Below are 13,632 nucleotides of genomic sequence, written 5' to 3' on the forward strand. Positions count from 1 at the left end.
GAAAGGGTTAAAGTTGTAGGAGTACGAGACTGGAACCGAAACATTATAGCAGCTGCAGCAATAGTTGTGAATCAAGATCCTTTGCTTCCAGGTCTGAAGCTTATTAAATTAGTCCAGTTTTGGACTTTTCAAATGTAGACAGATTGCAGGACACCAAGAAGGATGTGTCAATTTTGAAGGCTTAGACACATTGTGTTGTAATTAACAAGTTTTTTTATGAATGAAAATTAACCAGGGGAATCCCCTTGAATTACTAGCACCCAATTGAATCCAAGAATTCAGTTATCCCTACCCGCTTGGTCGATCTCAAGTTGTTACAAACAGAGGCTACATGACATTAACAGAGGATTATGAGTTCACAAGTACCCCATTGATGAGAAGCCGTCATAATAAACAACCAAGAACCATGCTCGACCATTGGTGAATTATCTCATAAGTTTTCAAACCCCTGTATAACTCATGCGGCAGAACACAAGCTGGATACAGCTGGCTTTCTGTGATCAATTTATGATATCTAATAAGAATGAACAAATAGGGGGAAGAAGCCTCATAAGAAACAATGGTTTTCTAGCGCCTTCAAGGACTCAGAAAATTTGCTCATTGCCTTCCTTCCAACAAATGAAGTCACCAATTTTTATTAGTGCCTGGCAAAAGAAATATCATCTAAGAACACTTCTAAAAGAGTAAGGGCAGATAAATATGAGATTGTTTCATGTAGCTGAAAATGTGAAACAAGGTAGAGGAATAAATCAATGATGTGAATAGCACTATAACCTCAATGGCAATAGTTGTCGGCGTGAGAGATGATACATCTCCATGACCTTGCTTGCAAGCAATACCTGCAAACAGAAAATGGCACTATTCTCAGTATATCAAAGTAAAAGAAAATCTTTTGTACCACATGAGAGTCACTTCAAATGTGATTTCAAATTACATTCAATTTCTCATTTGCATGAGATTCCAAAACACATGTTTGCTTAGCTGTGCAAATGAGATTCATTCCCTCAATTGCATGAGATTCCAAATCACATTTGAATGCAACCAAACATAAAGTGCAAATGATTCGGAAGGACATACTCTGAAGAGAAACAGTTGCATCAGAATTTGCATAAGCTTCAGATCGCTCCTCAGAAAGTGCTGAGAGCCGTAGAAAAGCCTGCCAAGATAGTGCAAATGACGGTCATAAAGAGCAAACATTATAAGCTGACATTGTTAACAGTTTAAAAAGGTTCTGCAAGCGAGTATGAACTCGCATAAACAATCATGTTGAAAATAAGAAAGAATGCAAGACAACCTTTGTATATGCATCTCCGGACTCATGATGCAGGAGAGGACGTGAATTCGTCCCAACTGCTGCAATTCGCTTGGCTAGAGCTTCCAAAGGCACATCTAACCAGACAGTGATACCGTGTTTCATATATTTCCTGGCAATTCAATGCAAGAAAATGTGTTATCCTTGAAAATCCAATCAAACAACTCACAGAAAATGGAGGGTGTTAGAATTGTTACCAATTTATTGGCCGTATGACAGCACCACCTCCAGTTGCAACCACTAGTCGCCGCATCATAGACAAGTCCTTTAACACCTTACTCTGGAGTATAAAAGTTGATAAAAGTGAACTATAAATTCATGTACCAACATCAATAAATAACAAATTTTCTGCAAATAGGATAGTTTAAGCAAAACATCCAATTAGCACAATCAAAATTTAAGATCCCATAGTCGTAGAGTATTTCTGGGGAAAAAGGCCATCATTGCCACATCAAATGTGATCACCACAATATCAAACTTCTTTGAGAGCGTCAAATTCAAAGTGAAAGGAGATGCCTATCAACTCCTTGGTGAGGCTAAATCACCAGTAAATTCAGCTGATTGTACGCCAAAAAAAGAACAACACAAAATATAATTGATAAACATAAGGGCATCTTTTCTAGCTGCTTGCTCGTAGAACACCATGACAACTTTGTTGAAATGATCGTTTTACTCGTGCTCATTCCACAAATGGATTCATCTCGTCACCTTGCCTCCAGTACCCTACCCCCACCATGCTTTTGCATCGAAGTCACTGACCCAGTTTATTTGGTTTTCTATCATGAAAACCACTCACCCAGTTGTCTCTATTCTAGCAATGAGCCCAATACGAGAAGACAAGGCTTTAATAAGGCAGCCAATGGTCAAGAGGTCATTTAAGAGCAGTTGAAGTCTTCAGAAAGCTTTCCTACAGCCTTGCTTAAGTAATATGGACTTGCATTTTGTCCTCAAAATATTGAGTAGTTTCTATGGTTTTACTCATTTAACCTTTAGAAATTACCTTATACCGGTTTAGTTTGCAGTAGTTTTTTCCTTGTTTGTCCTTCCATAACGGATAACTAGCCTAGGGGATCCCCTGCTATATTCACAATTTACAACAGAAAACCTATATTAAGACATTGCTAAATCCATATGAATTAGACTTCATCAACAAAAGAACAATAACACAGGTTTCTATTATTTACTTTTAGTTTCACTGACCAGCTAATGATCTTCTTAGTGTCAGGACTCAGTATTTTTCTTTTCCTTTGTCCTTTTAATAATGAACCCAGCCTAGGTGATGCTGTGATGGTGTTCCCCTATCATAGAGTACGCTCATAAGATTGTTGGAGTGGATTGCAGCTCTCATGAGGTTAATATACTCCCCAAAAAGGCTTAGCTACTTCATCCCACTCTTACAGGTACCCAGGATTGGTTCAGTTTATCAATTTTTTATAATATGTACCAGTTAGTTTATAACTTTATATACCTCCTGGATTTTTCTTGAACAATTTTACATGCAAATCTTTAGGTCTACCAAATTGGTTAGTTTCACTAATTAGTTTCTTCTCCTTAACTATACTTTTTGTTTCTAGAACCAAATATGTATTATCTCCCTCCAACTGGGCCTCCTCATCTAGTGTTATCCATCACTAGGAATTGTTTGCATAGAGGCCTTGAACATTGTCCACTTAAAGTCTTTAATAGGATCTTGTGACATCAGACAAATGATTTGTGTACTATATAACATGTGGACTTCTACTAGGCTTCCATACCCACGTCGATGCTATGACACTGCTACTGGTAGTTGATTACAGGCCATGAGGCCAAATGAATTTTAAACAAAAACTGTCAATTTTATCCATTTTATGGTCCAGACAACTTGTGATCGACATGTAGGATCCAAATTATCTAGTGTTATGTGATTGTTGATTACTAGTCCTTAAAATATTTATCTTTGACATGTAATCAACTTTTATTTCATGACTGACAGTTTACCCCATACACATAATTTTAGAAATTTCTGCATCATCCCCTTTACACCTCTATTGTAGAATGCACCCATGTGACATAGCTTGTGTATCAATGGCTTCTTTTTGTCATCTATTGTCTACCATGCCTATAGTGAAGAGACTCTTTTAGAAGTGTGGAAAATGCTGTGAGAAGATATTCTGGTGATATGCTCTCAGTTTAGTTACTTTATTAGATGCTCATCATCATGAGTTGAGCATCAGAATATGTTTCATAATGAAAATTCAGATGGAGTATTAGAAAATGGCTTGTTATTAGAAACAGAAAAACATGATCAAAATGTTAACTTTTGGTACCAATATGATTTCAATCAGAAAACTCGTGCAATGAAGGAGAACAAGAGAGAATTAGGGCTGCAACTTCACCCGTCCCAAAGCTGGGAATTGTGTGTTCCTCTATAGCCTTTATAACATATTACATGATTTACAAATCTGCCCTCATGAGTAAAATACAACAAAAGAAATATTAAGGGCATAATAGGAACAAGAACCTTAGTTGTCATAGGCGCTAGGCGGTGAGCCCCTAAAAAGGTCCAGGCGGTACCCAAAATATAAAAACAAAAAAAAACATAAAAAACATAATAAGAAACATGTATATTGTCCTTCTCTTTTTCCTTTTTCTTTTTCTTCTTCTCCACCTCGAAGAAGAAAACAAATGATGTGTCTTAAAAAAAAGCCTAGGCTAGCTTAGGCGGCGCCTAGGTGACCTAGGCAGAAATATAGGGCCCCACCACCCAGACCTGGTCGCCCAGGCAGTGGGGCTGAGCCTAAATCGCCTAGGCGCCGCCTTTGACACTAAGACAAAAACAAATAATAAAAGAATAACAAATAACTGCACATATCACAGATATGGATTTGGATCTAGATCCAACTATTGTCACGTCTCAACAACCTCCCTCAAGTTGCACATGGTCACCACCATGGACAACTTGCCCTTTAAAAACAATAATCTTTGTTTGGTGAGCTCCTTTGTGAAAAGATTAACAATTTGATTTTTTGTCCCAACATATCTTGCTTCTATTTCATGATCCTCAATTTTTGCCCGATGTTGAAATTCTTTTACCCAACTCAGCCAAAAAATGTCTAATCCATGTCACTTCTGATCTAGCAGAAGCCATAGATTGATACTCAACCTTTGTGCTAGATTGTGCTATTGTCTTTTGTTTTCTACTATTCCATGATACTAAATTTCTCCCTACAAACATACAATATCCAGATGTTGATCTTATTTCGTCCGAGTCTCCTACCCAGTCAACATTAGATAAGGCCATAACCATCAACATATCCTCATTTTGCGCTCTTTTCTTGTACACTAATCCATCTCCAACGGTTCTTTTAGATACCGCAAGATTATTGTAACCTCCATGTGACCTATTTTAGGCTAATGCATATATTGCGAAACTTGATTCATGACATAATTAATGTCATGCCTTATGACCACTATACTTCTGTATCTAGTTGGATCATCATATAGGTCTCCATCATTTACACTCAATCTCTTATGAATTGGACTTAGAGTAGCTGCCGGCTTGCACTCTTTCACCCTGGTTTTGTTCAACAAGTCCAAGGTGTATTTATGTCGAGTCAAAACTAACTTATCTGCCCTTCTATCAACCTCTACTCCTACGAAATATGAGCCTTCCGAGATCCTTCGTTTGAAATCTTTTGTTCAAGAGAGCTTTGATTTCTTTAATATAAGACTCACAATTGTCGGTAATAATGATATGGTCCACATATATGAGTAATAGAGTAATCTGATCCTTACGTTTATATGTGAACAATGATTGATCCAATGCTGAGCTCTCAAAGTCAAGCCTCGTGATTTCATCAGAGAAGCTTTCGCTTCAGCTCGTATATAGCCCGCTTCAACTTACAAACATATTTTCCAAGATCCTTTTACTAAAACCTTCAGACTGCTCCATATACACTTCTTCTTTGAGACCCACGTGAAGGAATGCATTCTTTACGTCGAGTTGCTTCAACCACCAACCACGATCCAATGCCAAGGACATAATAATTCTAATAGCTCCCATTTCAACAATAAGACTAAAAGTTTCTTCATAATCCAGACTATATTCTTGAGCGAATCCTTTTGTCACCAGCCTCATTTTGTACCCTTCTATACTCCCATCTGGTTTATATTTAATTTTGTACCCCCACTTCGACACAACAATATTTTTGTCTCTTGGTCCTTTAACTATTTCCCACATTTGATACTCATTCAAAGCTCTCAGTTCTTCATTTATGGCTTCTATCCATCTCATATTCTTATGGGCTTCCATAAAACTTCTTGATTCTTCATGCTTCTCTATCTCTACCATAAATATTTGATGTTCCAAACTAAAATTTTCATAACTCACCCATCAATCAATAGGGTGATGAACTCGTGTGGATCGTCTCACAACTCGTTCATCTACAGGTTCGCTTTCAATTTCTTGTTGCTCTGCATTTCCTTGTCCTTGCATAGCTTCTTTGTTGCGTCTAACATATACTTGCCTATAAATCTAGAGCCTCCCTGAGACTGAACTTTGGAAGGGCCACACCATTGCTGTCATTTTGTTGATCATCTACAGTATTATGATCCTGATGTTGTTGGATTCCTGAAATTAGACAAGCATTTAACCATGGTTCATAAATTTTAGGATTTTTTTCTCTCCTTTTGTATCGACTTCATAGGCACATTATGAAAGGACTCTATAAAAAACAATGTTCCTTGAAGTACGAATGCATCGTTTTGATGAGTCATAACATCTATAATCTGCATAGTCATCAACATACCCAACAAACTTGCAAACAATAGCTTTATCGCCAAACTTACTTTTGAGGTCTTTATTGACATGAACATAACAAGAGTACCCATAAGCTTTCAACATATCATAATCTGGTTGTTTCCCATACAAAATAAAATATGGTGATTTATAATTAAGAATCCTCATGGGCAGCTATTTTATGATAAGAACAGTTGTATGGAAAGCTTCCATCCATAAACTCAAAGAAACATCCTTAGCATGCATTATCGACAAATCACTCTCAACAATGTGTCTATGCTTCCTTTCAGCTAGACCATTTTGTTGAGGTGTCCGTGGGCAAGAATTTCTAATATTGATCCCATTTTCTTGAAGAAATTCAGTAAATTCTTTTGGCATGTATTCACTGCCACCATCACATTAGAAGTTAAGGAGTTGAATAGAGAACTGGATTTTGGACTTTGACATGTGTATGAAATCTACAAGACAAAGAAAACACCTTAAATTTGTTTTTCATGAAATAGATCAAAGCATAGCAAGTGAAGTAATCTATAAATATGACATAATACTTGCTACCAGACAGAATCACCAGAGTTAGCTCCTAAACATCTTTAAGAACAAGTTTAAAAGGCTTCGAAGCTCTATTATTCCAAGAAACAAAAGGTAGCACATGACTCTTACAAACACAACAACTAGGAAATAGACCACCACTACCATCAGACCAAACACGACCAATTTTATGAATAAGACCATCAAACATAAGTCTATTAATAAATCCTTTGCTATAATGAGTAAGACAATAATGTCAAACATCAAATTTATAGGACTCAGACTCATTAGAAATGGAGACATCAAGAATCGACTTCAAAGTAGTATCACGACCAGCAACATGACAAAGGTTCCTCCTTAATGACGTACATGTTTCCTCTTCTCTCCCCTTCAATCTACGTCTTCTTCGTGAGAAGATTCTTCATATACACTAAAGAGGGAGTGAAAACAACAAAGGAATTTGTATCATCAACAAGTTTAGATACAGAAATCAAATTCTTTTTTGATATTGGGAACACACAGCATGCTAGACATAGAAAATGAATTAGAATTAGACAAGGAAATATGAGTGTTTCCAATATGAGATATATTGTGGTGGGTACCATCTCCAGTAATAACTTTATTTCTATCAAGATAAGGAACCAATTTAGATAACTTACCAACGCCATTTGTAGTATGGCTAGATGCCCCATAGTCAATATACCAGACACCTTTTTCATTCCTCTTAAAGTTCAAGCCAGCCAAAGCAGCAACAAGAGCCTCTTTGTCATCTGAACCCTCAGAGCTAGATCCAACATATTGAATTTTCTTCTAAGTCTGATTCTTATTATGTGCAGCTTCCATATTGAAATTGGGCTCATCTTTGTACCAACAATTAGCCTTAATGTGGCTAGGCTTCTTACAAATGAATCAAGTGGGAATACGCCTCTGACCTTGAGTATTCAGAGGGATATTTGGAGTAGGTAAAATACATCTACCTCCCTGGCCGTTCATTCTGCCATGTCCTCTACCATCTCGAAACAACCCTCCTTCTCTTCCATGGTATGTATTAGTGACTAGCACCTCTTGAGTGTCATGAGATGACTCTCTATTTCCACCTATAGACATCTCATAATGTAGTAACTTGGCTCTCAACTCATCAAAGGTAGGCAGCTTGGGAAGATATTCTAAGGTTGTAGATATGACATGATATTCAGAACCAACGCCACTGAGCACTTGCTGAACCTTCTCTCTATCATCAATTGCACATCCCACCATTGCTAACTGATCTGTAATGGACTTCATCATATTTAGATAATCTAAAATGCTCATCGAACCTTTTTTCATATTCTGAAACTCTTTCTTCAGATACATGATTTTGGTTTATGAAATCTGCGGGTAAGTTTGAACCAGTTTGTTCCACAGATCTAAAGTTGTGCAGTCATCTGGAATACCTACAAGCACTTCCTGGGAGAGAGTGGAAGTAATGTAGGCTACCAAGGCTTAATCATTTTTCATCCAGGATATATATTTTGGATTCCTGGTATGTGTGATAGAAGTATCAACCTCTTTATCATCTTTATTTTCATGCACAAAATACTCTACCAAGATCTGGATTGACTCGTCCAAGTGTCCAATAAGATCCTGACTCTTGATAAAGGGTGTGATTTTCCTTTTCCAAGTGAGAAAAACAGATTGATTCAAATTTTCAGAAATCAGTTGAGGGGGGAAAGCGAAAGACAAAAGCATAATTGTTTGGGTCCATTCGAGAAACGAAAAGTAAAGAATATGTGAATCACGATAAGAAACAAATTCACGGGAAGAAACTGATAATCAATGAAATAAGCTACATGGCACGATAACACACAGAAAAAATCAAAAGTAACTGTCAAACTAAAAAATAACCTGAATCTGCATTTTTTTTTCAAAGATCAGATACAACAACAACATAAGCAGACAAAGCCTAGGGAATGACCCTTATGAAAAATATGCCTTTTAATCACCTTTTATCTCTTCTCTATGTGTATCGCGCCAAGAAATGAAAAACAAGAAAGGTAGTTTGGAAAATATGTCACCCAAGAAGAAGATCAGATTGAATAAAAGGAGAATAAAGCAAATGAAAGAAATAGAGAAGAAATATAGCCTAGAGAAAGCTTGATAAATAACTTGCAGCCCAAGAAAGAAGACAAAGAGAAGAAAGTCTTCTTTAAAATAACCCAACAAGACAAGAAAGAAGAAGATGAAAACTTATGACATATGAGAAGAAGGATATCTGAAGAAAGAGATCAAGAAGGAACAAAGAAGACAAAAAGGGATGAATCAAGATCTTTGAGCTTACCAGAATGAGGCAATCTTCAATCAATCCACTCTAATATCATGTTAATTTTTGGTACCAATATGATTTCAATCAGAGAACTCATGCAATGAAGGAGGACGACAAGAGAGAATTAGGGCTGCAACTTCACACGTCCCAAAGATGGAAATTGTGTGTTCCTCTATAGCCTTTATAACATATTATATGATGATTTACAAATCTGCTCTCATGAGTAAAATACAACAAACTAAATATTAAGGGCATAATAGGAACAAAAACAACTAATAAAAGAATAACAAATAACTGCACATCACGATCCAGATCCAACCATTGTCATGTTTCAACACAAAACAGGTTTCTAGAGCATGGAATAAAATTTGGATCCAAGGTATTATGACCCAGAGATATGTTTCAATTTATCAGAGTTAGCACAGCTATTATATAGATGTTCAAAGGCCATCAATCTGCAGATAAAGCACAGACAAATTCAACTATATGGGATGAAAGATTCTTGGAATTAAGACTGCATCCCCACATATCATGATTATTGTTATTGTAGAAAAACTATTAAAAAGAAATTAGTCCACCATGCATGTCTTATTGCAGTAGGTTGAACTGATAAAACATAGTTACTTCTTTCATGCATTCTAGTATTTATTCAACCATGCTTCCCACAGGCATCTGATAATCTTATCATTTTATGTCCTCACTAATTACACAATTGTCAAATCTCTACACATATAATTTTAGAACTTCTATAATCAGAAAGGTAAAGCAAAAGTGGTCAGAAAATGTAACATGAAAGACCGGTCCTCCCAAAAATTCTCTCACTGAGCGGCATCACGCTCCTTACGTTGGAGAGACGATTCACAAATCAAGTGATTTCCTACCACTCTTGGAGAACTTTAAAGAGAAAAAAAAAGGAACGCAAATCCAAGAATGTAATAATAGTACACGCTTATAAGAATCCTAACAAAACTTGGAGGAGACAAGTCAGCAGGATCAACATAATGGGAAAATAAAGTTTCAACCTTCAAGATAGAGCCCTAAATTTGGAAGATCATAAAAAGTAAGACTATAAGTCAACAGAAAACAAAGAAAAATAATGTGGGGTCAAAGAACCTCATTCTCTCTGAAAAAATCTTCACTATACTCTTTAAATATCTGAGCCACAGAAGTGCAACCAACAGCCTGCTCCACCAATTTGTCACTGCAGACAGATCAAAGAACAATCCACCTATTTAATAGATAATACATGAAGAACAGAAGCTTATATTAAGATGTAACAAAGATAAAGTTGCTAGAGTTATTCCCATGGGCATTCCAGTAATACCTGTCAAAAAAGTAATAACCTAGTGCTTCAGACAAAATTTTCCCTACAGTAGTTTTACCAGATCCCATCATTCCTGCATAAAACATTAAAAACATTTTTCAGTATTGGAAATATTATGTGAATGACATAGACCCACCATCCGTTACCATGTTCACTAGATCTCAACACCCTCATACATATACAAACCATTAGGTAGATGCAGAGAAGAACATTTACCTACTAGAAATATGCAGGCCCCATTCAGGTACGGGGTAATCTCTCGAGCCTTCTCCTGCAAAAGTATTTGTAATGGAAAAGTTCATGATTTGGTCAAGCTGGAAAAACGTGTGATCATGTTATGCATAGAGTAAAAGAAAAATATTTAATCGTCAGCAACAAATAAAATTTCTAAAATGCCCAGGGAATGGTGCCAAGGACTACATATTATTTACCCTCAAAATCAAGGCCTCCTCATCAGATGATCGCAACTTTTTTGCTTTCAGTTCATAAGGCACTGCCATGAAGTAAAACAAGAACGTCAATAACCGAGAAAACCACAACAGAAGCAAATTGAAAAGTGAGGCAGGCTGTAATTAGGATAAGGTTCCTACTCTTTCCATAGTGAGTTACAAGAAAATGATTTAGAGTAGAATTTCTACTCTTCCTATAGCAGGTCTAATAACTCAGATAACAATCCATTTGAAGAAAAAGTGGAGATGTGAATCAGTACCATTCGACGTAAAAAATGAGTACCACCAGATGCACGTTTCTGAAACTACTAGATCCATGGAATACAATAAAATGCATCTTGTTCTTTCTCACATATATTGTCGTTGTTGTTTGTTGTTCTTGTTTTTGTTATAATTATAAAAATAGCTACCATCATCATCATCATCATCATCATTATAATTTATTTTTTGAAAGGATCATCTTGTAATTTATAGTTATAGTGATAATAAGAATAATAATAAAACAGCACAGAAATTCAAATAAACATGACAAATGAGCACATAAACATTATGTACCAACCACCAAAACTAAAAGTAAGAAAAAAAATAAACACACCATGAACTCTTTTCGCCAAAAAGCGATCAGTTATCGAAGTTCTCAAATATTCAAAACAACGGCCAACTAACATAAAGAAAATCCCACTTTCTCTATAATGAGATCAAATTATCAATATAACAAAAAGCGGTATGTACCTCAGGAAAGAGTTGGATACCTGCCGAATCTTTAGAGGAACAAGAATACTTGATGATGGGTGTGGCAGCCCTCGATTTGCACGGCGCCATTTTCAACCGCAGATCCTGCGATTTGGAGGTCCGGACGCTCTTCCTTTCCGGCCAACTCTCTGAGAAGAAGAGCGGGTCAGGGGCCTTGGTACTCCCCTTCTCCAAACCGAGCCACCAGCGAGCCTGCAGGCTCAATGCACCACAATTCTCCATCGAACCGACCTCTCTTGATCAGAAGATCAATGAGTAACAACCCAAAAACTCGAAAACCCCTCCCTCAAACTCAAACCCAACTCAGAAACCTAAAATTCGACGATACCACTTGAGGATTTCTCCACAATTCCTCTAAAATACGACCACCCAACTCTCACACCCAAAATTTCGAAGACACCAACTCGAAAATTGTTCCAGATTTCATAAAAAATCTGACCACCCAACTCGGACCAAAAAATAAAATGGAAACAAAAACAGAGCACCCAAGAAGATGAAACTTCAATACCAACGAGAAGAAACGAACCAACGAACCAACGAAATAAAAATGAATCCTTGGTGATAAAAGGGGCTGAATTTAAAGCCCAAGAAACGGGAGAATAGACTATTGTGTGGTGCAGCAATGCTGCTTTCCTGAGATATAAAGATGAGCTGTTATGACAGGTTTGGCCTCCGGAGTCATAAATAGCAAATGAAAGAATTGAGTTTTTCTGAAAGAAGCATGACAGAAGATGGATACGAGTGGGTAGGTACGTTGGTAGAAGAAGTAGGCTAGGGTTTTTGTAGTTGGCACGCTGGACCGGTTGCAGGACTTATCCACAAACTCCCCTGTTTCCACGTAGATACTCAATTTTTTTCCCTTATGTTTTTTCAAGAATTACTTGTAAGCCCTTGTCTTGTAGACGCTTAATTTGACTTGACATTACAGTAAAATTGACAAACAACCTGCAGTTTTCCATTGGTGAAGGTTCCTGCTAGGTGCGTAAGTGAGCGGTCAGCAACAACATGCAGGTTTGAATCCTTAGGATGGTCATATCTTAACTAAAAAGTTGAAGGTTAGGACCAAATCCAATCTTAGTTTACTGCTCCCAAGAACCTTGGGCTAGCTTGGATCAATCATGAGTCAGGGGAAATTCAACCAAATTCAATTCCGTTTAGTTGCATCTGATAAGTGACAACCAATAGGATGAGGATGTGGTTTTGATTTTTTGCTACTGAATCCGAAAAATATCTGAATTTGATGAATATCCATGTGTTTGTTGGGTATCTTATTTTTTTGAAAGGTAAGCTGGGGTTAGGCAGACAACCACCACTTATTATTGTATCACTGGGACCTGCAAACTTTCCACCACAGGCGACAGCTCCTTCAAACAACTGGATCGGAATTTAAGCACAAAGTGTCCTAAAAAAATCTGTCTATGTTTGTGTGGGTTTGCATGATTTCTACACAAAACACCAATCACCTGCACGCGAGCACACATACTGCAATTTTACTTAATGATGTGCGTGTGAATTATCAGCTGGATCGGAATTTAAGCAAAAGGTGTCATTATCCTGACCTTTTCTCTGAACCTCATTTGAGAAACCAGATGGCATCATTCTAAAGTCTGTTTTCTTTTTATGATATACATTATCAATTACCAACTTATTTGTCGTTCAAGTCCAATGGATAGGCCTCAGCTTTTTTCTTCTTTATTTTAAACAAAATTGGAATGCACATTATTAATACTTGCTCATTATTTTATTGTATCAATGCTAATGTCTCAATAATCGTAATTATATTTGATAGCTGTGCAATAATTTTAAAGGCGTCCCACTTGTTAGGGAGAAAAAAAGAAAAGGAAGGAGATATATAAGTAAGCTTCAAAAGTACATACGCACAATGAGTTGTTTCTATGATTTTTCTCTGTAGTTTTCCAATCTGTTGGAGCACATGGGATGATGCATTAGCCTTTACGACAAGGCTTGGAAGTAGAAGAAATATCCATGCTCCTTCAAACAACTGGAATAACAGGGAAAATAAGCGTCGACAAGAAACACTGATTCAATGCAGGAACATGAGTGAGAGAGAGAGAGAGAGAGAGAGAGAGAGAGGTACAAGTAACTAAAGTTTTGAGTCTTTTGACCAAGGGTCCGGCTACCAACATTGTTCTTTATTTGAAGGTGGTTGTGGAATTCAAAGTTGGT

General features: G+C 36.9%; 1 protein-coding gene across 2 annotated transcripts; it reads right to left on the reverse strand.

Annotated features, from left to right (window-relative positions):
- Nucleotides 1–240: 240 nt before the first annotated feature.
- Nucleotides 241–12,198, reverse strand: LOC149816682 (shikimate kinase 3, chloroplastic-like). Of its 2 annotated transcripts, XM_089986560.1 has the most exons (10): nt 11,445–12,198; nt 10,675–10,736; nt 10,460–10,514; nt 10,244–10,316; nt 10,033–10,120; nt 1,510–1,592; nt 1,295–1,424; nt 1,078–1,156; nt 775–839; nt 241–644 (listed from the first exon to the last, which is right to left on the reverse strand). In XM_089986560.1, the coding sequence occupies exons 1-10, from the start codon at nt 11,665–11,667 to the stop codon at nt 585–587; spliced, it is 918 nt and encodes a 305-aa protein (XP_089842686.1). In that variant the 5' UTR covers nt 11,668–12,198; the 3' UTR covers nt 241–584. The 2 variants fall into 2 exon arrangements, with proteins under 2 accessions (XP_089842686.1, XP_089842685.1); XM_089986559.1 differs by lacking the exon at nt 241–644 and having other exon boundaries at nt 651–839.
- Between the last annotated feature and the right edge of the window lie 1,434 nt (nt 12,199–13,632).

This window comes from Nuphar pumila, chromosome 14, assembly GCF_984573655.1.
Source record: "Nuphar pumila chromosome 14, dmNupPumi1.hap1.1, whole genome shotgun sequence".
Taxonomy (NCBI): Eukaryota; Viridiplantae; Streptophyta; class Magnoliopsida; order Nymphaeales; family Nymphaeaceae; genus Nuphar; species Nuphar pumila.

Bases quoted from the DNA above. Each gene is read 5' to 3' on its own strand.
- LOC149816682 (XM_089986559.1), bottom strand. From the start codon at position 11,667: ATGGAGAATTGTGGTGCATTGAGCCTGCAGGCTCGCTGGTGGCTCGGT. The intron at 10,737-11,444 runs GTATCCAACTCT...ACTTCATGGCAG, and splicing joins TTCCTCTAAAGATTCGGCAG to TGCCTTATGAACTGAAAGCA. The intron at 10,121-10,243 runs GTATTACTGGAA...ATCTGTCTGCAG, and splicing joins GGTTATTACTTTTTTGACAG to TGACAAATTGGTGGAGCAGG.